Source organism: Molossus molossus, unplaced genomic scaffold (genome assembly GCF_014108415.1).
Source record: "Molossus molossus isolate mMolMol1 unplaced genomic scaffold, mMolMol1.p scaffold_m16_p_12, whole genome shotgun sequence".
NCBI classification, from domain to species: domain Eukaryota; kingdom Metazoa; phylum Chordata; class Mammalia; order Chiroptera; family Molossidae; genus Molossus; species Molossus molossus.
Genome location: NW_023425347.1, coordinates 64,893,447 through 64,920,882, shown reverse-complemented (window position 1 = coordinate 64,920,882; position 27,436 = coordinate 64,893,447). Strand labels below are relative to the sequence as shown.

At 52.8% G+C, this 27,436-nt stretch overlaps 1 protein-coding gene across 8 annotated transcripts in view; it reads right to left on the bottom strand.

The window, feature by feature from the left end:
• Positions 1-1,737: 1,737 nt before the first annotated feature.
• SLC1A7 (solute carrier family 1 member 7) overlaps positions 1,738-27,436 on the bottom strand; it is a 46,151-nt gene continuing 20,452 nt past the window's right edge. Inside the window, exons 3-12 of one of the 8 annotated variants that reach the window (XM_036255387.1) lie at positions 21,155-21,370; positions 11,579-11,621; positions 8,463-8,685; positions 6,359-6,458; positions 5,443-5,676; positions 4,287-4,481; positions 3,411-3,545; positions 3,065-3,172; positions 2,866-2,968; positions 1,738-2,239 (exon numbers count right to left, since the gene is read on the bottom strand). In XM_036255387.1, the coding sequence (XP_036111280.1) occupies positions 2,021-2,239; positions 2,866-2,968; positions 3,065-3,172; positions 3,411-3,545; positions 4,287-4,481; positions 5,443-5,676; positions 6,359-6,458; positions 8,463-8,685; positions 11,579-11,621; positions 21,155-21,370 (1,576 nt within the window). In that variant the 3' untranslated portion in view covers positions 1,738-2,020. Of the gene's footprint in view, positions 2,240-2,865; positions 3,178-3,410; positions 3,546-4,286; positions 4,482-5,442; positions 5,677-6,358; positions 6,459-8,462; positions 8,686-11,578; positions 11,622-21,154; positions 21,371-27,436 lie in introns of those variants that run through there. The other 7 variants (XM_036255386.1, XM_036255388.1, XM_036255389.1 and 4 more) reach the window with 7 other exon arrangements.

Here is a 27,436-nt window from a genome sequence, read left to right as displayed (position 1 = left end):
GAGCAGAACCTTGGGAAGAGGTGCAGACATGGCCAGTGTGCCCACCACCCCAGCAGGGCCAGAGCTGGGACAGGGGTGTGGTGGGGACAGCACCCCGCTCAGGGCGAAGAAGAGCTCTGACAAGCAGAGCTGGCCCTGGATGAGATGCCCAGGAAGTAGTGACCCCACTCCCAGAGGCTGCAGCACACTCCTGCTGAGCCCAGTCAAAAGCCGATACCTGCCTTGTGGTGGATCAGACTCCACTGCTCCAAGGGCCTTAGAGGTGTGACACAGGGAAGGAGCGAATAAGCCCTCACGTGATGGTGGGAGTGACCATGGCTTGACATCTGACCTCTCCTAGCTGTGTAGGCCTTAATGCAGGAAGGATGCTCTCATGGTGGGTCCTACAGCCCCAGCGCTGCGGAGGGAGGGGGATCAGGGTCAGGGCCCTTCCTGGACTCTTCAGTGTATGGCCCTGGGAGGAGAGTGGGAAGTAGTTCAGGAATTGAGGCTGGGAGGCAGGTGCTGTCCTGAGTCTCTGACCTTGGGAGGCCTGTTCCTCCCCCAGCTGCAACGTAACCCCACCACCACCACCACCTGGAGCTACTTCTCCCCAAAGTGCATCCAGAACAGGCTGTGCGGCCAGGGTTCACCTCCGCCCGCCGTGAGCCTCCTGGAGGCACCTGGGGCTGTCCTTGGGGATGTCCCGTTCCTTAAAGCAAAGTATTTGCCAAAGGGAGCCCAGCTGGCTGAGGAAACTGTTTCTTTTGTGGTGACTGATCTCAGGGCCTGCAGAGCAAAACACGGGCTGGGGGCAGAGAGATCCAACCACACTGTGGCTGTCGAGACAGGCGGTTTGCACTCAGCCTCCTGCATGTGACAGCTGACAGGCCTGTCCTCACTGTGGCCAGCCAGGCAGGCTCATCTGCACTCTGGCTGCTCAGGAAGGCCTACCCACACACTGACAGCCCAGACAGACCTGTCTATGGTCTAGCCACACAGACAAGCCTGTTTGTTTTCTGGCCACCTGGACAGGCCTGTCCATACTCTGGCTGCCCTGACTGGCCAGTCGGCACTGAGAGCCTATGTTAGTAAAGAAACCCTGGCAAGAGTATGGTCGCTAAGCCTTCAAGACTTGAAAAACAAAACACCTTTATTTAGTCGTCACTGAATTTGCACACACAGAAAGGAATATGAAATCTAATTCTACTTTATCCAACAGGCTTTTGGGGAGCTCTGTCCCCAGAGCCACTTGAGCAGCTTGATCAAAGCATCCCAGGTGAGCCCGCCTCTGGGTCCTGGCTGGCCTGCCCACCCAGTGGGAGGCTGGCCCGGATGTCTCTATGGGCCCCTGCAGCCCCAGTAAAGACATTCCATTTCCACATCAGAAGAGCTTTGAGAGAGATCTGGTGGGATGTGAGGCGACACGGGCTGTGACCCACGGAAGGCAGCAGGCCTGGGTTTGGGGCTGGGCACTCCTTGGGGAGAGCTGTTTGAGGCCACATTATGGGGCTGGGTGGAGGGCTGGCGTGAACCAGGACACAGAGGGGCAGGCCCAGGACACTGCTGTTGCGTCTTCACAGATTGAGAGCAGTGGTGCCTTCGGGGCCCCTGACAGGGGCAGAGCCTGGAGCCTCTCTTGGCACCTGGCCCAGCAGGTAGCCCTGTGCTTCAGAAGGGAGTGGCCACAGCTTGAAACACCTGAGTTGGAGTCCTGGCCTGGACTTGCTTGAGACCTGGGATAAATGTTTTCAGCCTTAACTCTGTCATCCAGAAAGTACAGAGCACAGCCCTGCCTGCTGTCCTCACGGGCCATGCCGGAGGGAAGTCAGTCAGAGCTGGGCTACGCCGCCATCACTCCCCAGCTGGGGTTTCTTCTCTGAGACTCCATGTTCTGTCGAGTGGAGCGAATTCCCAGCTCTCAAGGGTGGGAAGAACGTGTGAGGCTAGTGCCTCTCGGCTGCTCAGGAAAGTAGTAAATTGAGATCATCCCCTTTGCCCAACCCTGGAAGCCTCCCCCGGCCTCCACAGCTCTACAGGCTCAGACATTGGTCTCAAGCTCGCTGATTTCAATGGTGCAGTGGTCCAGGCTGGGGGTAGCCGACTCCTCGTCCTGCTCCACCTGAATGGGGACATGATGGGGACAGGTGGGGCCCAGGGTCAGCTCTGAGGCCTCAGCTACGCTTTTCACACAGCCGTTCTGCTGGGTCGCCATAATCTCCTGGAGGCTCACTGGCTTGGTCTCGCAGAGCTGCAGTTTCTGAGGAAGGAGATAGGCCTTAGTAGCAGCAGGAAGGGCTGAGGGTAGACACCAGGGAGGACTGAACAAGCAAGGGCTGGGAACCACGCCATCGGTTTTCCTACTGATGTGCGCGGGACCTTGGTAGGTCACAAAGCCTCTCTTGGTTGTCCTGCCTCCTCCTGGGGCTTTCTTGGTAGAGGAGGGGACCTGACCCACAGGGTCCATGAGAGAATTGGGTCCCCTGCCTGAGCCTCAGCATCCTCCCCGTGGAGAGGGGCAGCCTGTTACTTGTAGTTACTAAAGGAGCCCTGAAGACCATGAAGCCCTGTGCAGAAGCACAAACATTCGCTTGGCTGTCGGCAGGACCAGCACCAGCCCGCACTAGGGCACAGCTCCCCGAGGACAGCGCTCTGGCTTCCTCTGCTGCTCCTGTGTCCAGAGCAGTGCTGGCCATGGTGGGTGCTCAGCAACTAGCTGTGAGAGGAGTCAGTCACCCATGGTACCAGATGAGAAACTGAGGCAGGGAGACACGGAGGGATTGGCTGAAGGCTCCCAGCTGGCGAGTGGAAGATTGGTGCCCATCCCACCCGGCTCTACCTGCTGGGGTCTTTGGGTGGCCAGGCCGGGAGGAAGACTGCTCTCACCTCGGTGCCGCTGTCCTGAGCAAAGTCCTTCCGGCAGACGTGGGCCATGATCCCGGCGGCCAGTGCATCACCCAGCACATTGATCATGGTGCGGAAGCGGTCCCTGGTGGGTGGTGAGTGGTGGGCACGTGTGAGGGGAGCTGGGAGAGGGCACTGCCCACCCCAGCAGCCCCTGCCCAGCTGCCAGGGCAGAGCGCACAGTGAAGCACTTTCCCGGTCCTCTTCAGCCTGCCACTCCTTCAGTGCTGCTGGCGAGAGTTGATGCAGGCCGGCTTCGTGGGCCTGTGACTGTCCAGTCGCACAGGGGCTGTGCTTAGAAGGGCCCAGGCTTGGTTTAATGGTTTGCTCTCTCTCGACATTTTTTATCATTTGTAAACAAGGGACCCCACATTTTCATTTTTGAAAACTAGGCTCCAAAAATTATGCAGCCAGGCCAGTGTCAATGTGTAAGGCACCCCAACTATGCCAACCAAGGCATTATCCCTGCCCACCCCAAAAGCCTGCTTCCTGAGGGGTGGGGGCAGGTAGGAGCGAACCCCACTCACAGAGCCCAGTCGACAGCGATGATGAGGGTGATGTCGTCAGTGGGCAGTCCCACGGAGGTGAGCACGATGACCATGGTGACGAGCCCGGCCTGGGGGATGCCAGCTGCCCCGATGCTGGCTGCAGTGGCTGTGATGCTGGGGGGGGGGGGGGGCAGGATGCCTTGTTGAGGTCCTGGCTCCAAGGAGGAAGCCAGAATGCCAGCGCCTCTGGGGACAGCCAAATGGGGCAGGAGTTGTCAGGAAGGCCACATCAAGTTCTCGAGGATGGGGGCAGGGGGAACATGTTCCTGCTTGAGGTCCTATAGCCCCATAGGCCCTGTCCCTGGCCTCAGCAGAACCCCTGAGGAGTTTGTGGAAAACCCTGTGTCTGGAGCCGTTGCCTCTATAGGTTTCCAGGAAGCTGCCCAGACATTCTGATCGTCCACAGCTCTTCCCAGCTTCCCTGTGAAGCCTGGACCCCATGGTCAGACCTGTGCCCTAGGCTGGCATGCAAGGCCTTCCCCTTGGCCTCTGCCCCTCACTTCAGCACCCTTCCCTCAGCTCCAGCCACACCAGCAGCCCCTCCATTGTCCCCCAGTCTTGCCCCTGGCCTCTGCTCCCTGCCCTGCATGTCCAGCCTGCAGGTCCTCCTCTGGGTCTCAGCTTCCTAGCCTGCTCAGAGCTCCCTGCCACAGGGAGGAGCCCTGTGCCACCAGTCACAGAGATCAGGTCATGTCCCCACCCTAATGTGGACTCGCTGTGTGGCCTAGAATGAGTCCCTCCCCTTCTCTGGGCCTCAGAGACCCTATCAGACCTGAGAGCTTGAGAATCCTAAAGGCCCTTCCAGCCACCACCCTTCCACCCTAATCCACCTGCTGTGGGGCGTCAGGAGCTCACCTGATGGTGACGATCTGGCCGAAGTCCAGCTCATAGTTGTTGACCTGGGCAATGAAGATGGCAGCCACAGCCTCGTAGAGCGCAGTGCCGTCCATGTTGATGGTGGCGCCCACGGGCAGCACAAAGCGGGCGATGCGCCGGTCGATGTGGTTGTTCTCCAGCAGGCACTTGAAGGTGATGGGCAGTGTGGCCGAGCTGCAGGCAGAGGGGCCCGTGTCTGCCCTCCATCCTCCTCCAGGAGGGTCAGGGCCTCTGGCTTGCCGTCCTGCCAGTGACAGGCAGCTTGCTCCACCCCAGGCAGCCAGCCCATTGCAGGGGGAGAACAGATGGAAGGGGCCTTGAGAACGTCCAGAGTGGCACCCCTTCAGAGGGAGGGACAGTGGCCAAGCCAGGCCTGCCTAGGCCCAGGGCCTCAGAGACCCCCACCAGACTCAGGCCAGGAAGGCACTTCCGCCAGCAGAATGCCTACTATGTGCAGGCTCCGTGCTTTACACACTCACATTCAATCCTCACAGCTTCCTGTGAGGGAGGGGTTTTGAGTCCATTTTACAGATGAAGAAACTGAAGCCCAGAGGGGAGGAGGGGCTGACCCCAAGCCACACTGCTGTGCCAGGCATAGACAAAGTGGTTAACCACAGGGCTCTGAGGCTACAGTGACCCTTCCCAGTCTATAGAGGAGGAACTTGCTGCCCAGAGAGGTCAAGTGACTTGCCCACAGTCACACAGCTGGTGGGTGAGAGAACCATGATCCAAATTCCTATGGGCTAGTGACACTGCCAAGGTTGTGACAAGGCATCTAACTGGATGTTCCAGTGATAGTAGACAGGCAAGGTCCCTGAACAGCACAGGGCCTGACTCCACAGAAGCACCATGTGGCAGCCAAAGGTAACAGTGATTGTAGATTCATTGCTCCTCAGCTCACCCCACCCCCGACGTGTGGAAGCCGACTCCCGTGTGGACTGAGAGAACCTCAGGGACAGGGACGGTGTGGGCAGGGAAAGGCCTCAACAGGTGATAAAGGCTTGCTGCCATTTTTCGTGAAGCAGGCCTCACCGACACTTTTCATGAGTTATGGCTATGGAGAAAGGATGGCTGAACAGATGGGCGGAGTTGAGTCACCACGACCTCCCCTGTTCTGCCCGCCACCCAGGGCTACCTGGAGGAGGTGGCCAGTGCAATGAGCAGGGCCTGAAGCACACCGCGGATGAAGACGACAGGGTTCTTTTTGGTGATGAAGAAGTAGAGCAGGGGCAGGATGAAGAGGCCATGGACCACCAGCCCGCACACTACAGTGACTGCATAGAAGCCCAGCTTTTTTCCGACGGCTGTGGGGTCATCCATCTCCAGGATCTTGCCGGCAATGAGGAACACAATACCAAAGGGGAAGTACCTGTGGTGGCGGCAGGCAGCCAGCTCAGTGCTGGGCCAGTCAGGGTCCCAGATGGCCCTGGCAGGACATCACTGCCTGGCCCGGTCCCCCTGAGCCTGCTGTGAGGATGAATAAGACTGAGTGCCAAAGTGCCCAGCACATGGCATCATTAATACCACCACCCTCAACCAGCCCAGCCCTGCACAATCTCTCACCCTCTGCCTTCCTGTCCAGGCCTCTGAGGAGTTCGCCTGCCCTGTGCAGGCCCATGTTTCAGCCCAGCAACACCACAGGCTCTGTGCATGGGCAGGCCCCTGCATTTCCCCACCTAAACTGTGCAAGGTTGGACCAGAAGATTTGCTGAGGTCTGAGCTCTGAACCAAGGAGTGGCAGCTGGTTCTCACTTCCAGAATTTCCTTCCTCCAAAAGCTGAGCTGATGAGCTCCATGTGATGGGGAAACTAGGCCAGAAGAGCAGGGCCAGGCTCAGCGCTTAGCTCTCTCCTCCAGTGGGCCTGACCGGGCCAGAAGTGGCAGCCCAGGTCTGGAACTAGGCCCGGGCAGGGCTGGGGTCCAGAAGAGCATGTGTGACTCTGGAGGCCCCAGGCCAGGGCTCAGCCTCCTGGGCAGCTCACTCCTAGGAGAACAAAAGATGTGGAGAGGGGTGGGGTAGGAGAGGACACCTCCATCCCAGTGGGGCTTACCACACAGCGACTGCCACGATCTTCATGACAGACTCATTGAGGCACTGGCAGAAGCTGACCAGGGGGGCCCCGCTGTCACCCATGCGGCCCAGCATGATGCCTGTGGAGCAGGGACACATGAGTTAATACAGATTGCACAGGCCGAGATCAAGGCGTGTGTGATGTCTGCACATGCTGACACATGCTGGTGGCAAGGCAGGGACAGACTCCTGTGCACACACAGATCTCACCCTTGGCTGACTTCCCAGCAGCTTCATGCACAGTGTTCCCCTCCTTCTCCTTGGCCCTCACCCCTGGACCAGAGCAGTGACCTTGCAACAGGGCTCTCATGTCTTCCTTCTCTCTAATCCAGTTTCCACATAGTAGCAAGTGTCCTCTTCTTAAGAAAAAAATGCTCCCTGCCAAACACCTATTTCCTTGATGACCAGACTATAACCAGGCCCCACTCCCTCTGATCCTGTCTACACCCACCTCCACCTGGCCCTATTCTTGCCTTCCTCGTTATGCTCTGGTATCACGGGTCTTCTTTACATTTCTAGGCTACATCAGCTCTTCACTGCCTCAGGGCCTTTGCCCATGTAGGTCTCAATGCCTGCAACATGGCTGCCCAGCTCTCCACATGCCTGGGACACCCAACCCCACTCCCCTCGAAAACTCCCAATTTGTTCTCCCTCTTTCTGATCCCTTCATGTCGTTGATCACAACTTGTAACCTATTTTCCAGTTGTCTGTTGTTTCTCTGTCTCCTCCAGTAGAAAGTTAGCTCATCAGCTGGCACATTGTAGATGCTCAACAATAAGCAATGAATGAATGATGACTCAATCAATCAATCAATCAATCAATGACAAAGCCTCTCCCAAGGTCCCTGTTATTCTCCTACTGGGGTTAACTCTTCTCCACTTGGGAAGCTTTCATATGTGTTCTAGTCCACGGGTGAGCTCCATGCAAGTGAGCACAGTCAGGCCACTCTCACAACAGTGACAAGTGACTGCTCTCCCTTCTGTTGACACAAAAATGAAGAGCAAAGCACACTCTGTGGCTGCCCTCAGGAAACTTACTGTCACTGTGCTCAGGGAGGCTCATCAACTGACTCAGCCAGGGAGGGGCAGGGCAGGGACTTGAACCTGGCCTATGGGACTTCAAAGAGGGCCTTTTCCCGACCCCAGGAAACCCTGAACCCACACTGTCCTCGGAACAGCTACCACTGGGGTGAGGTGGGGGCCCCTGCTGGGGTGGGAGGAGCCCAGGTTGGAGGTGACACTGACCTAGTCCTGCCCATCTGGCCTGGGAAGCCTAAGTGAGCTCAGACCCCTGGCATGGCCTAGAAGGACAAGCTAGATTGTTCTGGATGGGTCAGGAGGTGCCCCCTAAAAGGAAAAGGGTGTGTGTGTGTGAGTGGTGCAGGGTGGGGTGGGATGCTGCAGGCAGAGACATATCCATGGGTTTTGTGGGATCTGAAGCTTATAGTTTGGGGCCCTAAGAAAAAAAAATACAAAATTAAAATAAATAAATAAAGGTACAGGCCTCGGAAGGGGCCCGTGCAAGTTAAGCTTCCCGTGCTTCAAGGCTAGTAGCCTGTGGCTGGGGCCTTGGAGATCCAGAGAAGAGTAGCCGAGGGAAGGGTGTGGCCAAGTCGGCCAACTGTGGGCCCAAGAAAAGGCACAGACGTGTCTCAGGAGAGAGGCCGCCCGTGAGAAGCCCCTGGGTTGGGGGTGGGAGGAGGAATAAGGGCTTTACATACACAAGGATGGCTGATGGCTTTGAGACTTTTCCTCTTTTCACTGTGACTCTCCCACTCCCCGGCATCCCCAGACCTCAGTGAAAAGTTCAGCAACAGGAGGCGCCAGAGGCATGGTCTTCTTTGAGGAAGGGCCCACAGCCCTGGAGGCAAACTAGTTCCGAGAGATGGAGAACTCCCCTCCCCGTGAGGAACACTGGCTCCAACTGGGGGGAGCTGGAGCCCTTCCCTGGGTGGGAAAGGAAAGAACCGCCTGGAAGCCAGGAGACTCCAGTCGCTGGGTACAGGGAGGGAGAGGTGCAGGGAGGGCGAGGGGTGAGGAGAGACCGGCTCCCTGGCACTGTGGGGTGGGGTGGGCAGCGCATACCCATGGTGGCAGAGAACATGACAATGCCCAGCACATTCATGCCATCGCTGGTGCCAGGCTCTGACTTGTAAATGACCTCAGGCGGTGGGGTCAGGTCCAGGGCGAAGTTCTGAATGTGAGAGCCATTCTCTTCCTGGACCCCATAGATGAGGATCTGCCGAGAAGAGCCCTTCTCCGATGCCACTTTGGGGAACTTGACAACGGGCGTGGTCTTGGTGCGGTACTGGTGGGCGACACCCCAACCAGAAAGAGTCAGGGCCAATGTTGTTATTAATATCAACAACAACAATAATAACATCTTGGAAGTGCATTTGTATCCACTCATGAACTATTTGATTGATAATAACCCTGTGAGGTAGTCAGGACAGAGATTATTATCAATATTTTACCAAAAAGAAAACCAATTCCTTCATTTATGTACACACTCCCCAGCCATGCCTCTCTCCGTCCCTTATACCCTCTTCTTCCTTCTAAGCATCATTACACCCTTCTGAGTCCCTCTCTAACCCTCTGACTACCTCTTTCTTCATCTACCTGGGTAATTCTTCGTTCATCCATCCATCCCTCCCAACCATCCATTATCCACCCGTCTAACAGTCTGTCAGCCCCGCCTCCGCTGATGGAGACCGGTCCTTCTGCAGCACACCTCATTTTACTGCACCTTCCTTGCTGCGCTTCACAGATGTTGTGTTTTCTTTGTTGTTACAAATTGAAAGCAAGACCCTCCACCAGCAAAACGATTACTAATTGTGTTATTGCAATACTCGTTTTATTGTGGAGGTCTGGAACTTAACCGGCAATAGCTCCAACGTATGCCTGTATTTACTTATTTATTTTATTTAGTTTGTTTCCCCCCACCACCACCCCTGGTATGTCCCCCTAACGGGAACCAAACCCGGGACTCTCTGGTCCACAGGCCGCCGCTCAACTGCTGAGCCAAACTGGCCAGGGCCCTATGCTTGTATTTAAAAAGCTCAACTTGCCCCAAGCCTTCCCGATGAGATGAGGTTCCAGCAGGAAAGAATGGAGCCATTGAGCTGCCTACCTTTTCTCTTCGGCCTCAGGGCATTTCTGGGTCTTCCCCTCTCATTCCTCAGGTGTTAAGATCCCAAACAAGAAAGTTTCCTGTCTTCCCAACACCACCGATTCAGTAAGATAAGCCTTTGGTAGTGGGACTTACTCAGGAAATACATGGGACCTGAGTTTTTGTGCTTCAGTTTCCTTACATGAGGGTCATAATAGTATCTACCTCATTAGATTAAATAAGATAATAAAGGGGTGAGCAAAAGTAGGTTTACAGTTGTTTGCATGGAGAAATATATAATACAAGAATAGATAATAATACAAGGATAAACTCTGTTTCGTGGACTCACAACTGTAAACCTCCTTTTGCCCACCCCTGTGTATGTAAAGTGCTTACAACAGTGCCTGGCATATAGTAAGCTTTATGTAACCATTATTGCTATTATCACCATCATCATCATCATTCCAATACTGAACACTCTGTGCTGGCTGTGTGCCAGGGATACAAAAATGAACCAGATGTGAATTGTTCTCTGAGAGCTTTGGAGAAGGAGTGACTTACTCTGCCTGAGAAGGCCAGACAGCTTCACAAAGGTGACATTTGATTTGGGTCTTGAAGGATAGGTAGGAGTTTGCCAAAAAAAAGAAAAAGCATTCCAGGTTGGTATGAAGTAGAGCAATGTCCTCTCCTTCTATCATATACCATCAGTGATTCCCTACCAATGTTGGAATAAAATCCAAACTCTCTAGTCTAGCATTTAGGGCCCTTCATTATCTGGCTCATTTCATAGTTGAAGACCCAAGAAACCAGGAAAGATAGAGTGAGTAGCCCCAGGTTTCACAACTCCTTATTTGGGAGCCTCTTCTCCAACCCTCAGCCACCTCCTCTGTGTCCCCAGATCCAATGCAGGGCCCAGCACAGGGGAGGGGGCCAGGAAATAACTGCTGGATTAAGTCCACCGACCAGCCAACAATTTAGAATGGGAAAATAATTCGAAACTATTAGAAATGCAGACAACAATTAAAGCACAAAGATGTTTGCCATAATTTTTAGAAGGGAAAACTTTGAAAACCACCTAAATGATCATCAAAAGGGGGGATGGGTAAATGAATTACAGCCTTGCCTTATCACCATAAATATTGTATTTAAAAAAACACTTAATGCCCAGCTGGTGTGGCTCACTGGTTAGCATCAACCCACACACCAAGATTCAATTCCCGGTCAGGGCACATGCCCAGGTTGTGGGCCCGATCCCCAGGGGGGGGCATGCAGGAGGCTGCCAATCGATGTTCTCTCTCATCGATGTTTCTCTCTCTCTCCCCCTCTCCCTTCCTCTCCCTCTAAAATCAATAAAGAAAAAATAAAAGAAAATAAATAAAAACACTTACTAATTGGGGAAAATGCTCATGTTATAAAGGGAATGGGGGGAAAGCACGATGAATGCTGTACATGTGCTATGACCCTAGGTTTACTTTGAACAACATATTTATTTAGAGAAAAAAAGACTAGAAGCATACCAACTACTACCACTATTGCTAGGTGCTGGAACTGGTGATGATTTTTATTCTCTGTTCTATATTTTTTAGTATTTTTCTAATACTTCTAGTGAATATTACTGTTATTCTTATTAGGGGGAAAGCATTGTTTTAAAAAGAAAGAGAAAACAGGCTTAGAAGCAGACAGGCCCAGTTTTACCTACTAGGCTATTGTTTACTAGTGGTACAGCCTTGGGCAAATCCTTTAATCCTCCAGGCCTCAGTTTCCTCGTCCAGGGAGGGGTTAACCCTACCTGGGGGCAGGTTGTTTTGAGGTCTGAGTGAGGGCTTTGTAAACCCTGCTGTAAACCCAGAGTGGAGCGGCACTGTGCAAAGTGGAGTTCCACCTCACACTATTTCTTCATGCAAAGCTGGAGCCCAGCGCTGGAACGTGGCACGTGGCCTCGGAAAGCTCTAAGGATCTGGGTTACCCCCTCCCCTCCCCTCTGGCATCCTGCCCCCAGGAAATGGGGAGACTTGATGGTAAATCTGTCACTACCCAGTTGGTCCCAGGCTGCTTTGCCTGCCACTCCTCCATCCCCTAGGGACCCACTCACCTGTTTGAATGTGGCTTCTACCAGGTTGGCCGGGAACATGTTCCTGGAAAGAGAGTCAGGGATTAAGGAATTCCAGAGCCTGGGACAGAGCTTGGGATCATCTGAACACCTCCCTCAGCAGTCAAGACCCTCCAGGGCCCAGCCCCACCTCTCTCTGCAGTGTCACCTCCTCCCACCGCCCCCCTCCCCCCAGTACTTAATGCTCCAACACCAACTATATATACTCCCCTAAGCAGGCTGTATCCTTTTCAGCTCCAGTCCTCTGTTCACACTGTTCCTTCTGCCTAAAATGCCCTTCCTGCTTCTCTAACTCCTACTCCAATCAATCAGAGGCCAAGCCTTCTCTGACTGCTCCAGGCTGACTGTGGGCCCCTCCCTGGAGTCACCTGCTGGAGCACACAGCATGGCTCTGGCTCCCATGTCTGCCTCCCCCCAGACTGGCTTCCTTGAAGGTGGCACCTGGTTTTCAGATCTTATCTGTGGTGCCCGACCCAGGACCTGGCACACGAGTGGTATCATTATCCTTCTTAATATTATTCTCACAAAGCTAAAGGAGGAGAGAGTCTTGTCCTACCAGATATGAAAACATACTATAAAGACGTTATTGTCAAACAGTAAAAAACTGACACAGCCATTAACACAAAAATAAACCTAGGCCATCTAAGTATTTTATATTTGACAAAAGTTGCTTCACAGATCAGTAAAGAAAAGAATTCATTATAAAGAACTATCCAGCCAACCAACTATTCAGAAAAATAAAAGTTAGATCCTGATTTATATTTTGCAGCCATGTAAATCCCAGGTGGTTTAAAGGAATAAATAATTTTAAGAATGCAATCATAAAAAGCTAAAACAAAATATAGATTAATATTTTATCAGATCTCAAGATATGAAAGGACTCTTTAAGAGCAAAATGAACAACAAAAATGAACAGATGGCCCTGGCTGGTTTGGCTCAGCGGTAGAGCATTGGCCCGTGGACAAATGAGTCGTAGGTTCGATTCCGGTCAAGAGCACATACCTTGGTTGTGGTTTGTCCCTGGCCCTGGTCAGGGTCGTGTTGGGGCAACTAATCAATGTGTCCCTCTCACGTCGATGTTTCTCTCTCTCTCCCTCTCTCTCCCTCCCACTCTGTCTGAAGCTAGATAGAAAAGTATCCTCCAGTGAGGATTTAAAAAAAAAAAATGAACAGATAGATGTGCCCTGGCCAGTGCAGCTCAGCTGGCTGGAAGTCGTCCCATGCACTGAAAGGTTGCAGTTTGATTTCCAGACAGGGCACAACAACAAAATTAACAGACATTACGACATTAAAATGAAGAATTTCATAAGTACAATATACTATACTGGATTGGGTTCTGGGACAGAAAAAAAGGACATCAGTGGAAAAACTGGTGAAATCTGAATAAGGTCTGTAACTCAGTTAATAGTTGTACTAATTTAATTTTAGTTGTGACAAATGTGCCAGTTACGTGAGTGGCTAACATCAGGGGACGCTGAGTGAAGGGCACATGGCAACTCTGCACTATCTCTGGAACTTTTCTGTAAACCTGAAATTATGCCACAATAAAAAGCTAATAAAATAAGCTCTCTAAGACAGGTTACCACACAAATAAAATGAAAGCAAACGACAAACGGGAAACTGTATGACAAAGCATTATCATCCAACAGGTATAAAGACATTTTACAAATCTTGTCCTTGTCTCCGAGCTCACTGTCTGTCTCTTCTCACCAGAAATGGGCTCCCTGCAGGGCAGAGGTCTGTTTTGTTCAGTGTTGTGGCCCCAGCTCCTGGGAGACTGCCTGGCACACGACAGGCACTCAGTAAATATTTGCTGCTGCATAAATAAATGGACCACAGAAACATTAATACCCCAACAGAAAAACAACTGAAAGTCATAACCAGGCAATTCGCTTCGCCAAAGAAGAAACATAAGTAGCTCCGAAAGCCCTTTAAAAACGGTCGGCTTCATCAATAAATTAAAGGCATGGCCACCATCAGGCTGGTAAAGATGACAACACACGATGCTGAGGAGGTGCGGTGATGTGGGCACCTCACCTGGTTCTGGAAGCAACCTTTCCAGAAAGCAGTTAGTAACCATCTGGAGGGGCTTGAAAGCATTACGTCTTTGTCTTTACAAGCTGCGTCCGGGGATCTGTTGTAAATCGGAGATTCTGGTTGACGTGCGTGCCCCTCCTGGAGCGGGCCACTGTCTCTCTCTCCCTGCCTCCTCCACCTGGGTTGTCTCTCGCATTCAATCTTCTTGGCAAATCTCTTCTCTTCCAAGACTGAGCTCACACATAAGTGGATTTGTATATGTAAATATGAGTGTGCAGTATTTATTTATTTTTTTAATTGATTTTTTTTTTAGAGAGAGAGAGAGAGGAAGAGAGAAAAGCATCGACGTGAGAAAAAAACATCGATCGGCTGCCTCTTGCACACCCCCTACTGAGGATTGAGCCTGCACCCCAGGCATGTTTCCTGGCTGAAAATCGAACCGGGTTCTCTCAGTCCATGGGATGACGCTCAATCCACTGAGCAAGTATTTAACTTTACACCCCAGCAGCCACTACTGGAAAGCAGAAACTGTCATTTTTTTCACTGCTGCTAAAATACAGGTTTAGTGTGAGCATGTGGCCGGAGCAAGAGGGCTTAGAATGAGCTCCTGAGGCAGAAAACTGCGAAAGGATGGTCATGGCTTTCCCCTCTAATGTCAACTTTGTCACAAGGGAGAAAAGAAGCAGAGTTGAGAACTGAGCTCGAAGGAGCTCAAGAGAGGCTTTTTCCCCTAACGAGTTATAAGCAGATTTCTGTCACCAGAATAGTAGCTGCCTGCAAGGGCTTTTGACATGAAGCAGACCCAAAGCACACGCCAGGCACACAGCCTGCCAGGGTGCCACGGTCCACCAGCCCTGGGTGCTCGTGACCAGGTGGAGGACGCCCACGCTGTACTGATTGCTAATAGTCTGAAAGCTCTCCTGGGTTCAGCTCCAGGAGGTTCCAGTGACTTACAAGTTGGTTTTCTCATGTAACTTGGTGGGAAGGCTGCTGCTTCAGCCTGAGCAGAAACGAACAGAAACTAAGAGCAAACCGAATGGAACTCACCTAATATGTACATTTCTTTACAACTTCCTTTAAAATAAGAATAATTTAAAATGTGTGCTGTGGCAGGGATGGTTAGTTGCCTAACCAGTCTCCATTCTCTCTCCTTCTTTACTAACAGAGGCCCTGGGATATTATGGGGACCAACAGGACCCTGCCATCAAACCCTATTTCCCAGCCTCTCTTGCCTAAGAGGTGTCCGATGAGATGTAAGCAGGAGTCAGTAGGTGATGTTTTTCCAGGAAACTTTTGAAAAGGTGCCCACTCAGCCAGGACCCTTGGATCCTTTCCTCCACCTCTCTTCTCTCTGCCTGGAGCATGGACATAGTAGCCAGAGCTGCAGCAACCTTCTTGGACCACGAGACACACTGATGATATAAGCGAAGTGCTCAGAATAGTACAGCACAAAGGTGGAGGGAACCCCTGATCACCACAAACGGCCCACCTCGGGACTGATTATTTGGGAGAAAAATGCAAGCCTTTACCTTCCTCAAGCCTCTGCTGGTTCAAGGTTTTCTTAACTAGCATCCAAAGGCAATTCTTGACTAATGCACGTACTCACACTAATCATCAATGAACATCTCCTGCAGATTTTAAAATAGAATTTACTTTTGATTATTAAATAGGAAAAATTACAACTTTTGTGTTGGTTTTAAATACCCATGGGAAGCCTTCCTGTCTGCTCATGAGGCCTGTGATCCCAGGGGCAGTTACAGAAAATGCAGACGTAATGGGCCTGGGAGACATTCACAGCCACGGCCATCAGGTACACATTCCCTCTGTCCTGGGCCTGCACACCTCTCGGGGCAAGGCCACCATTCGCCTCTGGGCTCCTCTCCTCACTTACTGTGTATAAGCTCCCACTGTGAGAGCTCCAAACTCGCCCTAACTCCACGTCCCGCCCCCGCCCCCAAGGTAGGACTGGCTCCTCTCCAAGCACAGCTCCCAGGAGCTTCATCCAATCCCTGAGAGGATAACAGGGAGCTATAAATAGAGCCAAATCATTACTTAATCTCTCTGGTGTTTTAATATGAAGGGGGGGGTGGGGGGCACTAGAAGCTCTGGCCCTTGTTCTGCCCGGGTTTTTCTGTGAGGCTACTCCGTGAGCAGGCTCAGTTTCCTGGAGCCCCGGGAAGTGAATTCCTGCCTCGGCAAGTCATCCAGGGACACAGCCTGTTGTGTCCCTCTGGAGCCGTCCTTGAGACAGGCACACATCTCCCCACGCCTGGGGTGTGCTGTGGGCCTTATTTCTCTGTTCGGTTGGCACCATGTCTTCTTAGCATTCCATTTGTCACAGCTGCCCCCAGTTCCCAGTCCCTTGCCCCGGTCATCGTGTTCTTGGTCAGTTTTCAACTCATGGTGGGCATCTGCTCTGGGTCGGAAGAAGAGCAAAGGGGCCCTTGGTGCCCTCACTGCTGGTGCCCACAGTGTACACACAGCCTCTCAGGACGTCGGAGCTAGAAAGGGTCTGAGAGTGGCTGTCCAGTGCGCTCTTCTCATCTGTCTGTCCTGAGATGGTGACAGCCTGACGCAGGGACTTGTGTTTACCCCACTCCACCCCCAGCTCTCAGCACAGTGTTTGCCCCCAGAGCAGGTACTTACTAAAGGTGGGTTGAATGGACTGGAATGGACTGCACTCTCCCAGGGCATCCCCATGGACAGTTACATCCTGCTCCAATCCATCCTCCCCAAACTCACCAGCTTCTTGTTTCTAAAGCACAGTGGCCAAGCCCTCCTGGAATCAAGGTCTTCAAGGTTGGGCTCTGCACTGTCTTTACCTCATCTCCCAGAACCCGCCTCCAGAAGCTTCTGCTCATGTCCTGCAGCCTCCTCACTGGATGGGAGGCCTTTGTGTTTCAGAGCCACAGAACTAGAAGGGATCTTGAAACCCACTGAGGAAACTGGGGTCCAGAGAGTGGGACTGGCCTGCCCAGAGCCACACAGTGACTCACTGGCAGAGCCGAGACGAGAACGCACATTGCCAAGGTTCTGGCTCGCTGTCCCAGGAAGCCTGCATCTCCTCCCGCAGCCCCTCTCTGGCTAGGAAACAGTGACAGCCATTCGCTTTGCAAAACAACTTGCCTCGAGGCTGACAACGACTGGGAGAAAAGCCTGAAACCAGAGGATCAATTTTCACCACGTGAAAAGGAACTGAGAGCTCCTGGAACATTTGACTTGGACACGTGTGCCCGCTCCAGAGCCCTCATGCCCTGAGCAGGGGAGGCAGCGGTGGGTGGGCGGGGGCTCCCGAGCATCAGCAACTTCTTCCACCATGAGGGAAGACATTTGAATCGTAGAATCCAAGAAACGATGAATCATAGTCACCAAATCTTAGCAACAACAGATCTTAAAAATGAAACTTCTCGAAATTCCTCTTCCCTTGGCTTCCAGGACATCTGCTCTCCGTTCGCCTCCTGGCCCTCGGCTCACTGATGCCACCAGCTCCGCAGCCCTCCAGTGTGGCTGTGGTCACAGCTCACGGGCCTCAGTGCCACCGGCTCAGCACACTCCCCCTGGGCCCGCCCTCTTCTCCCGGGGACTCCAACCCCAGCTCCACTAGTGACCCCACGTGCCACACATGCATTCAGCAAACACTATGCCCCTGTTCTGTGCCAGCAGCTGTTCCTGTCTCCCGGATGTGGCAAGAAACAGGTTGTTTAAAGATCTAGCCCTCCTGGGGCGTATTTTACTCCAGTGGGGGAGGCAGAAAGAGAAGTAAAGAAGCACACAGACATGATAATGTCCGGTAGTAATAGAAGCTGCGAGGAGAGAGTGACAGAGTCTGGGAGGCCTCTCTGAAGAGGTGACACAGAACAGAGGTGCAAATGGAGTGAGAGAAAGAGCCACGCGCCCTCTGCAGGACGGGCCATACGGCAGAGGCGCTGATGAGGGCAAGGCACTCAGACCGGACCCTAGCGACACCTGGAGGAATGGCAAGAAGCCAGTGTGGCGGGGGCGAGGGAGGGACAGCTGGAGCAGAGGTCAGAGGCCGACCTGTGTGTGGTGGGGGATCATGAAGGGCCTGAGGTCATAGAGAACACTGGATTTTGTCATGTGATGGGTTGTGAGCAGATTTTTAAAAGGATCCCTCTGGCTTCTGTGCTGAGAACAGACTGTGGGGAAGTAGAGAGAACGCAGGGTGATCTTCGTGGACACTGGAGCAAGAGGTGATGGTGGAAGTGGCTGAGGGGAACAGAAGGGACAAGGTTTGGGATATTATACTGAAGGTAGAGCTGACAGAATTTGCTGACCAGTTGGAGGCAGGATAGGAGAGAATGAGAGACATCAGACCAAGGTGGACAGGACAAAGCAAAGGGCAGATTTATGGGGAAATCTAGAGTTTAGCTTTGGATGTGTTAATTTTGAGATGCCTTTTGACAATTGTCTGTAAGATTCTGAAGTGCAGGGGACGGGTGTCCAGGCTGGAAACAAAATTTGTCAGCGTCAGTGAGCAGAAAGTATTAATCTCTTTCTGGCTCTAGACCCTGTGGCTGAGAACCATACTATAGGAACAAACTTGCAAATATTTTTGTGATTCTTTGTTCATCACCCATCAAAAGATAAAAGAGCCCTGGCCGGATTGGCTCAGCAGTTAGAGCATCAGCCTGCGGTCCTGAGAAACCCGGGTTCAGTTCCCGCTAAGGGCACGTACCTCGGTTGCAGTTTGTCCCTGGCCCTGGTTGGGTTGTATGGGTGGCAGCCACTCGATGTGTCCCTTTCACGTCGATGTTTCTCTCTGTCTCTCTCCCTCCCACTCTATCTGAACAAAATATCAAAAAATGTCCTCGGGTGAGGATAAAAAATAAAAAACAAACAAAAGATAAAAGAGAACCTAGAGAACAGAGAAAATGGAGGGCATGGTAGATTGACTGCATTGATGACCCCCATTAAGAGACTCCCTTTGCCTTGTAACATTGTGGTCCCCTCTTACCCTGCGGCTGGGCTAGACCACATGACTTACTTTGGCCAATAAGATGTTAACTGACTCAACAAAAGCAGAGACTTAGAAAAACACTTGCATGTTTCTATTTGCTCTCTTGTTCCTCCACCTTCACCGTAAGAATATGCCCAGGCAGACTCTCTCTTGGAATCCTGTCACCACCATGAAATGGACCCAGGCTGGCCTGCTGGAGGATGAGAGACCACAGGGAGCACAGCTGAGCTGTCTCCACCAAGATCACCCTAGATCAGCTGCTCCCCAGCTGAGTTGACTAGCTGCCTGCAGACACAGAACCTTCCAGCTGACGTACACTCAAAGCTGTTATGTTAAGCCACTGAGTCTTGGGTTGGTTTGTTACACAGCAATTAATAACTGATAGAGAGGGTGAGGAGGGAGGGAAGGGGAAGTTAGAAAGAGAGAGAGAGAGAGAGAATTGTGTGCTGAGCATCTATCCCCATAGGGGAGGAGAGGAATGTCCCTTAGGATGTGAGGAGTGTAGGAGCTGGTGCCTGACTCATGTCCAGAGGCCTGGGAAAGGCCTGCATTGGAAGCAAAGACATGTATGTCTCCCATGGGCCCAATGTGGACCCTGCAGAAGGAACCCTGACTAAGAGGATTACACAGGGGTGTGAGGTGACCTCAGCAGAGGTCAAGCCCGAGGAAGGCATTATATAAGCAGCCAGATGGAGCAGGGATCACCCAAGTCAAGAGAATAACAAGAGAGACACCAGTGACAAGAGGGGCTCCAAAGAACCCACCAAAACATCCCTGAAGAAATACAACTTGGGAGTGCCTATCCCAGCTCACTCCACCACCAGTGGAGGAGGACCTTCTAGCCTGCTCTCTCTCCTCTCTCCACTGCTCCAACCCCAGTGCTAGCAACAGGGCAGTAGGTGGAGCAGGAAAGAAAAACCTATGATCTTCCCAGTTCAGGTTTCCAAGTTTGAACCAGATGCAAAAGGCTAAGACAGAATTTGTTTTAAATTGGACGAGTCTGGAGTTTTAATACTAGATTGGACTGGACTTCTTATATCTGAGATTGTCAAGAAAATGAAAGGGACTAAAAGAATTCCACAGACCAAGATTGATGGGTATCCTATTGAGCCTAATAAGGCACTTCCAATGTGGTGCTTCCCCAGGCTGTGTCCCGCGCGCTCTCCTCACTCACACGGTGCTGGAGACCCCTCCGCCATCAGGGTCTGCCTAACCTTCTAATTTGCTGGTTTCCCAGCCTCCTTCTCCAGGTCGGACTCCTCCGGGTGATTCGGCTACACTAGCCCCATCAGCTGACCTGTCCCCCAGATGTCCTGCTCTGGCACCATCCTCAGGTTCGGTGGCATCCACTCGGGTGCTCAGACCAGAAACCCTCATTCCATCAGCACCACCGCCTCCCCACCTTCCCCTCCATTTTTCCTGTCTCCTGCTGATGTTACCTCCTGAGCAGCCCTTCAGTTGGCCCTCTTCCCCGGTGCCCCTGGCCACCGCCCTGGCCCTGGCCTTGCCTCTGTCTCCCCTTCTACCATGTCCCCCTCTGTCAGTGAGAGCCAGCCTGAATTGGATCACGCCACTTCTGTGTTTACAACCCATTTCAGGATGAAACATGATTTTGCCTGGTTCACAGTGCTCTTCGTGGTCCACGCCCCCTGTGCCAATCACGCGAATGGGCTGTGAGTTCTCCCCAGGACCTTCCCTCTCAGCTCCGGACCCTGCACAGCGGTTGCCTCCCCCACCTCCCTGCCTTTCCACGCACCCCTTCCTCCACGGCAGCAGCTTTGCCCTCTCTGACCTGCTCTTCGCCCCAACATAGCCCGCACCTCATGCTGTCTGTGTCCGTCCAGGCGCTTTTCTCTCCTCCAGCCCTGTCCTGGCACAGGGCCAGCATCGGCGAGGGAGCGGAGAGGAGAGGGGTGGACTGTGGGGAGTGTGGGACGGGGAGTCAGAGTGAGTATATTGCAGGGTCCACAGCACTTTTCCGGGAGGAGAGCACAGGGCCGTGAACCAAATGGTTAGCAGAGCCATGAGGCTCAGGCCGGGGCCTTGCTGGGGGGCGCTGCCTTTAGAGTCAGACAGGCCTGGGTCGAATCCCAGCGCCACGACCTACCTGCTGGATGACCCTGGAAAAGTCAGGTCGTCTCTTTGAGTCTCATTTCCTCATCTGTCAAAAGGGGACCAAAAAAAAGGGCGGTGGAGGTGGGGGCGGGGGGAGCATGACTGCTGGCGGGGGGAGCATGACTGCTGTCCTTCGGCCTGAGAGGCTGGGTGAGCAGCCCAGTCAGCAAACACTCCCGGAGGAGCAGGAGCGGCCCCATCCTGCCCTGGAGGTGCTGCCCCCTGCTGGGGGCGGTCAGGGCAGTGGGAGCCCAGGGGGAGCACAGGGCTGAAGGAGGGAAGGGTGGCTCTGTGACGGCCCCTTGTTGCCTGAGCATCCCCTCCCACACCTGGTCCTGCCCTTTGGCAGACGTGGGTCTGGGCCTGTGGAGCCAGCGGTCCCAGCCGGTCCTGGTGTTCCCCAGCAGGGTGTTGGGGGCAAGGGTTACCGGATGAGGTCGAGCAGGGCGTCCGCTGAGCTCATGACAGGCTTCCCACTCTGCTCCGTCTCCTCCTTCTGGGCCGCCCCACCTGGGTGGATGATGGAGACCATGATGATGCCCACGACGACTGCTACGAAGGTGGTCCACAGGTAGTATGCCACAGTGAGGATGCCCAGGCGGCTGGAGGTCTTGGCATCCAGAGAGGCGAGGCTGGATATCAAGCTGGGAGGGCGATGTGGGTCAGGGTCTGTGGGTGGGGCAGGCCCTAGGTGTCCCCACTCTGGTCACCCTCCTGGCTCTGCCCAGCATCCTCACAGCGCTCCAGGAAATGTGCAGCTGTGGGAGTGCCCCCCACCAATAACCCTATCTTCATGGCTCCTTCTGGCCTCTCTCTGTCCTACTCTCTGCCCCCTGCCCAGGGTCACCAGCCAAGCGCTTTCCCACCTCCTAGGCCTTCCCATGAGCTGTTTGCTTTGTTTGCTGTCCTCTGAGCGGCCTTCTTCACTTGCCTCGCTAATGCCCTCTAGATAGGACCAAGCTCAGTGTCAGTCTTTGGTAAAATCTTTGCCCATTGGGGTTCCTATAACCTCCAGCCTCCTCTGTCATGACCTGGTTGTCACTGTCTGTTTACCTGTCTGTCTCCCTTATCAGACCGAGGACATGTGATAAGAGGGACAGATCTGACTTCTCTGTGGGTCCCCAGTGCCAGCATGAGCTTTTGGTGTTGCCACAAAGTAGGTGGCTTGCAGGCTTGCTGAATAAACCAGCGAGAGAGCGAGTAGATGACTGAGTTAGAGCCCTGGGCTGAGAGTTGGTGACCTGGGTCCTAGTCCTAGCCCTGACCATGGCTGTATGAACTCAAGCAAGCAAGTCCCTTCCCTATCTTTGGGCCTCAGGATCCCCATCTATAAAATGGGGCCACGGTTAGATTTTCCCTGAGAGGTGCCACCTGTGGCCATCTTGGGTTAGTGCCCAGCCCAGACTTCCCTGGTGGGAGGCTGTGTTGAGGGGGTTTGTGGGTCTCCTCTTGGGTCCTCTCCACCCCTGCCCACCGTGACCTGGACACTGCCCCCCAGTGCAGGTCAGCTGGGAGCTACTCTTCTCATGGCTGTGGGAGGGGAGGGGGGAGGGGGGAAATGAGAGATTAGTTAAGGAAAGGCTCATGCCTTGCTTTGCTACCAAAAGGATTTTCCCCCAAAGCCTTTTTATTCTTTCAGATAAAGGAAGTATTTGTCTGGTTTTAATCATGTAAACAGAACAGATAATCCCTCCTCTTCCACGCTCCTCTTATCATTAGGCTACATGCAGGCAGCATCCAGCATTAGGCGAGCCTCTCCCCAACCCCAGGCTGCAGCTGCTGCCTGTGACACCCTGCTCTTCCCTACTCACTGTAGCAAAGGCTTACTCTTCTGTGGGTACCAGGCAGGGTGAAGGCCCCCTCTCTGGGCTCCCACAACCCCTGGGCTGCCCTCTGTCCCAGGCCCACATGACTAAGTTGCTGACTGTTTCCTGGACGTGCCTCTAGGGCTGGGCCGAGATCTGATTCAGTGCTAGGTCCACAAAACCAAACACAGGACCTGCCAGAGTACAGCTTGGCCGCAGTCTGCTGAATCAAGGAGTGAGTGAATGAATGAATGAATGAATGAATGAGTCAGTGTTTACAATCTCTGTTCATCCTATTTGCCAAGGTGCCATATGTTAGTGATGGGCTTAGAGTGAGTCTCAGACATAAATCCTGAAGGGCTTGTAACGAGATCGTGTGGCCAGGGGAAATGGAGACCACCCTGCAATCATTATCCATGACAGAGATTATCCCCAGACCAGAGCCGAACTGTCTCCTGAACACAACAGAACCCTCACAGTGAAGACCAACTGCTGCAGGCCACAGGGAAGCCATGGCCCCGAGAAGAGGACCTGCCCCAGGTCACACAGAACACTGGAGGCCAGCTGGACCAGAACTCAAGCCCCAACTCCAGGCTTGTCCTTCATTCATGCCGCTCTGTACCATGTGCCCACAGAAAGAAATCAGTCAGTCCTCGACCTCAAGTAGCTGCTGGTCTGGCAGGAGAGTGCGGACGGAGGCAGACACAGACACTGGGGACACAAGTGGTCTCAAGTAACCAGTGGAGAAGATGGATGGACCCATCAGTACCACAAGAGAGAGGACAAGGATGTGCCACATTTATGCAGAGGAGGGAGGGATCACTTCTAGTTTGGAGAGTCAGGAAGGGCTTTCTGGAGGAGGGGGCATTTGAGTTGGTTCTTGGAGGATAAGGAGGATTTGGAGATGGGGCAGATGTGCCAGGCAGTAGGACCGCAGAGGCCAACAGGGAGGCTGAGAGGTTGGCGAGCGTGGGAACACTGATGTTTACTGTGTCAGAACTCAGGTCACATTTGAGGTGTGGTGCCATGTGAGGCAGAAAAGATAGACTGAACTCAGGAGTGTGGTGGCCTGGGGCACCACGCCAAGGGGGACATAGGAAAGAGTGGGGGCCAGACCCTTCATTTAGCAGAATTCACTGGATGTCTGAGAAGGGAGCAGTAATTCCTTAGATTTGAGAGTCTGACAGTAAAGTGTGCTGGGAAGCCCTCTGATGTGGCATTTGTAAGAACAAAAGTCTAGGACCAACTTAAGAAATCATCAATGTACGTTAGATGAAAAGTTACAGCATATTCATGCAGTGGATGGAGTTCCAAGCAGCTATTAGCAGTAATAGTGTCATTGGAGAGACGTTCCTATCTGACGTTCAATGGAGAAAGCAAAGTATGAGATAGCTTACTGTTCTGTAGGGAGCATGTGGTCCAGACATTCCTATAAACGTGTTTGAGGGATTGTGTGGGACATGGGTGCAGATCTCAGAAAGGGACCATGTGTTGCCCTGCAGAAGAAAAGGTCTAACGTGGGAGTGGAGCCAACTCAGGGACAGACCTGGACTTGGGACGGGAGGGAGTGTAGGTTCTAGAAACAGCAACAGGGGGCCCCGGACCCAGGGCCTCTGGAAAGGAGAGAGCTGATGGATAAAATGGAAAGAATTTCACCACCTGGGACCCAAGCAGTTCCACTCTGGATCCTCCCTCCCTACAAAACGGAAAGAGTTTCCCTACTGGGTGAAGAGAGAGCTGATCAGCAGAGATGAGAGCAGGTGGGAAGGGAATTTCTGACATCAGCTGACAGAGCAGCCCCTCCTCTCCCCAGGCAGGTGCCCACTCCAGAACTCAGTAATAAGAAAGGAGATTCAAAGTCCTGCCATCAGCCGATAGGGGCTCCTCGAGGTCCCAGACTTTCGGGCAAACAGTTAAAGTGACCTTTCTGAGAACCTAAAGCCAGGTAGGGCCATCTGTGGGGAGTGTTAGGTCACATGGACATGCACAGAAAAAAGCTCTAGAAAGAAAGTTTAATAGTAGCTGTTTTGGGGTTATGGAATTGCGAGTAGTTTTTGATTTGTTATTAACGTTTTTCCACATTCTCTATTATTTCTAGAATATGCATGTCTTGCTTGTATGATGGAAAACACAGCCCCTTGTCTGGAGCTTAAGTATCCCCAAACACCTGAACATCCACCTAAATTAATGCTTGACGTTCTAACTCAGCGCTGCCCTATACGATTCTAATGTGGGCCACATTGGGAATTTTAGATTTTCTAGTAGTCAAATTAAAAAAGTAAAAAAAAAAAAATGGGTGAAATTAATTTTAATAATACTTTAACCCAGGATATCCAAAATATTTCAAAGTGAAATCAATATAAAAAAATCAATATTATTAAACTGTTTATAAAACTGCTTCAGGCTTTAAATTTTAATTTTAATTAATTTTTTGAAAAGTTCAGTTCCTCATCGTGCTAGCCACATTTCAAGGGCTCACTAGTCACTTATGAGACTGGCAGTTTGAGTTACAGATCAGGAAGATAGAGCGCAGCAGGTAGAGACAACTGGCCAAGCCACCCAGCTGGTAAGTTGCAGAGTCAAGGTTGAAACGGGTTTCTGGTTCAGAACCCCTTAGGGGGTTCCCCCCTCCCACCCTGCCTCTCTGTGGTCCAGACTTGGTTGAACTCCTGTGGAAGAAGAAGGTCTTCTGGTTTTGGCTGACCATGAATTTAATGTGACTCGGTCCATGTAATGACTCTTTAGTTCAGCTTTCAGAGTTCATGACCTGTCCCGTGGTGACAGCCCTCAGATTTGTGGTGGTGAGCTCCCCATCTTTGGATGTATCCCAGTGGGGGCTGAATGGCCACCTGTTGGGATGCTAGAGGGAGGCTTCCAGACTGAGTGGAAGGTTCCATGAAAATGACCTCAAATGTCCCTTCTGGCTCTGTGATTTATGGTGAAGAAAGAATAGATAACCTTGCCTCCCCAACTCCCAGTATGACTAAGTACTGCTGGGGAACCCTCCCACCCCCACACATCCTCCAGGCCCTGGGGAAGAGCCTTAGGAAGCCCAGAGGTCTGGGCTCCCTCCCAAGCCATCTGGCTACTACTCCGAACCCAGGGATTGGGGTTCAGGAAATTGTGGTGATTGGAGAGTAAGCGGGCTCCAGGGCCCAGCCTGTTTCAATCTGGTAATTGCTTCACTTACCAGGGTGGGGGAAGGGAGGCACCAGCTGCCAGTCTCTTCCTGGAGGGAGCAAAGGCCACTTATTGACTCACACCAACCCCTGAAGTGGGTATTGTGACCCCGTCTAACACCCAGAGGTGCCTACTACTGCCTGCAGACTTCCCTTCGGAGGGCAGACGGGCTCCTCAGACTGCTGGGGTGCTCAGCTTTTAAAGTCCCCAGGAACTGTCCTTACGCCCTCATTGCCTCGGGCCACCTCCTTCTCCTCACCCGTGCCGCTCCAGTCACCCCAGTTTCCCCACTTCTCCTTGAACCACCTTTGTACTGGCAGTTCCTTCAGCCTGGAACTCTATCTCCCATTCCCCACACACCTTCTCAAAGTTTTACTTGTCCTTTCCAGAATCAGTGTAGACACCCTTCCCCACTTCACCCTCCTCCCAGAGCACCCTGTGCTTCCCGGTATGTTACGGGGCACTCTGCCTGCCAGCTCACCCTGAGTGCCCAGGCCCAGCTCTGGCACAACACAGACTGGAAGCAAGGCGTGCGGGGGGCAGCCGTGAAGGAACCCGGTCCTCTGCCCCTGCCTCCCCTGCTGCTCAGCTCTCAAGCCTCCACTCAGGCACCTCCGCCCCCTGGAGCCCACCGGGCTGCACTGGGCAGCTCCAGGGCGCTCCTGCCTGCATCCCTCACTAACTGGGAGGCCTTGGGCAAGTTCCCAGCCTCTGTGGGCCTCAGTTTCCATTGGGGGATGAATTGGGGACAATGATGTTTTTTTGTGAAGGTTAATATAGGTTTAGAATTGTGTCTGGGCCCTGGCCAGTTTGGCTCAGCGGTAAAGCATCGGCTCGCGAACCAACGAGTCCCGGGTTCGATTCCAGCCAAGGGTACATACTTCAGTTGCGGTTCGTTTGTGGCCCTGGTCGGGGTCGTTCCAGAGGCAACCAGTCGATGTGTCTCTCTCCCGGCGATGTTTCTCTCTCTCCCTCCCTGTCTCTCCCTCTCTCTCTTCCTGAAGATAAATAGAAAAATATCCTTAGGTGAGGATAAAAAAAAAAAAATAGAATAGTGTCTGGTACATAAAAAGTATTTGGTACATTCTAATTACCAGCATTCACTGTTCTGTGACCTCCTGCCCCAGCAGACTGGGAGCCTCTCCAGGAAAAGGCTGAACTGTCTCAGTTCTGGGTCCTCAGAGCCCAGGGCCTGGCCTAGCCTGGGTACAGGTTTGTTGACATGTGTGATGTTAAGCCAAGGTGGGAGTCTAGACTAGATTGCTAAGACAACTTGTGAGCTCGGATGACCATGAGCACCCATTGTGGGTTCCCCGAAAGCACGTCATCTGGACCAGCTTTGGTTTCCTTGCCAGGTTTGGGGGACTGCCCCTGGCACTGTGTATCTGTGTGACATTGAGGCAGTTGGTACCAGAAGTTTGGGGAACACATGGGAACTTTTGGGAATGACTGTCACAGGCAGTGTGCCTTCTTCTGAGTGGGGAGAACCTGACCAGGTTTCTGGAGGTACTTCCGGGCTGTCAGCCCTCTTCTTTCTGGTCGTTCGTATCAGTGGCTTGGCCAAGGCCACTGACAGCATGTGGATCAGATTTGCAGAGCACAGGAAGCCGGGGGAACAGCTAATGTGTTGGATGAGGGAGTTGGGACTAAGCAGACCCCAGCAGACTGGGGCCACGGGCCAATTCTGACATGATGAAACTGAACACGGACACGTGTTGGGCCACA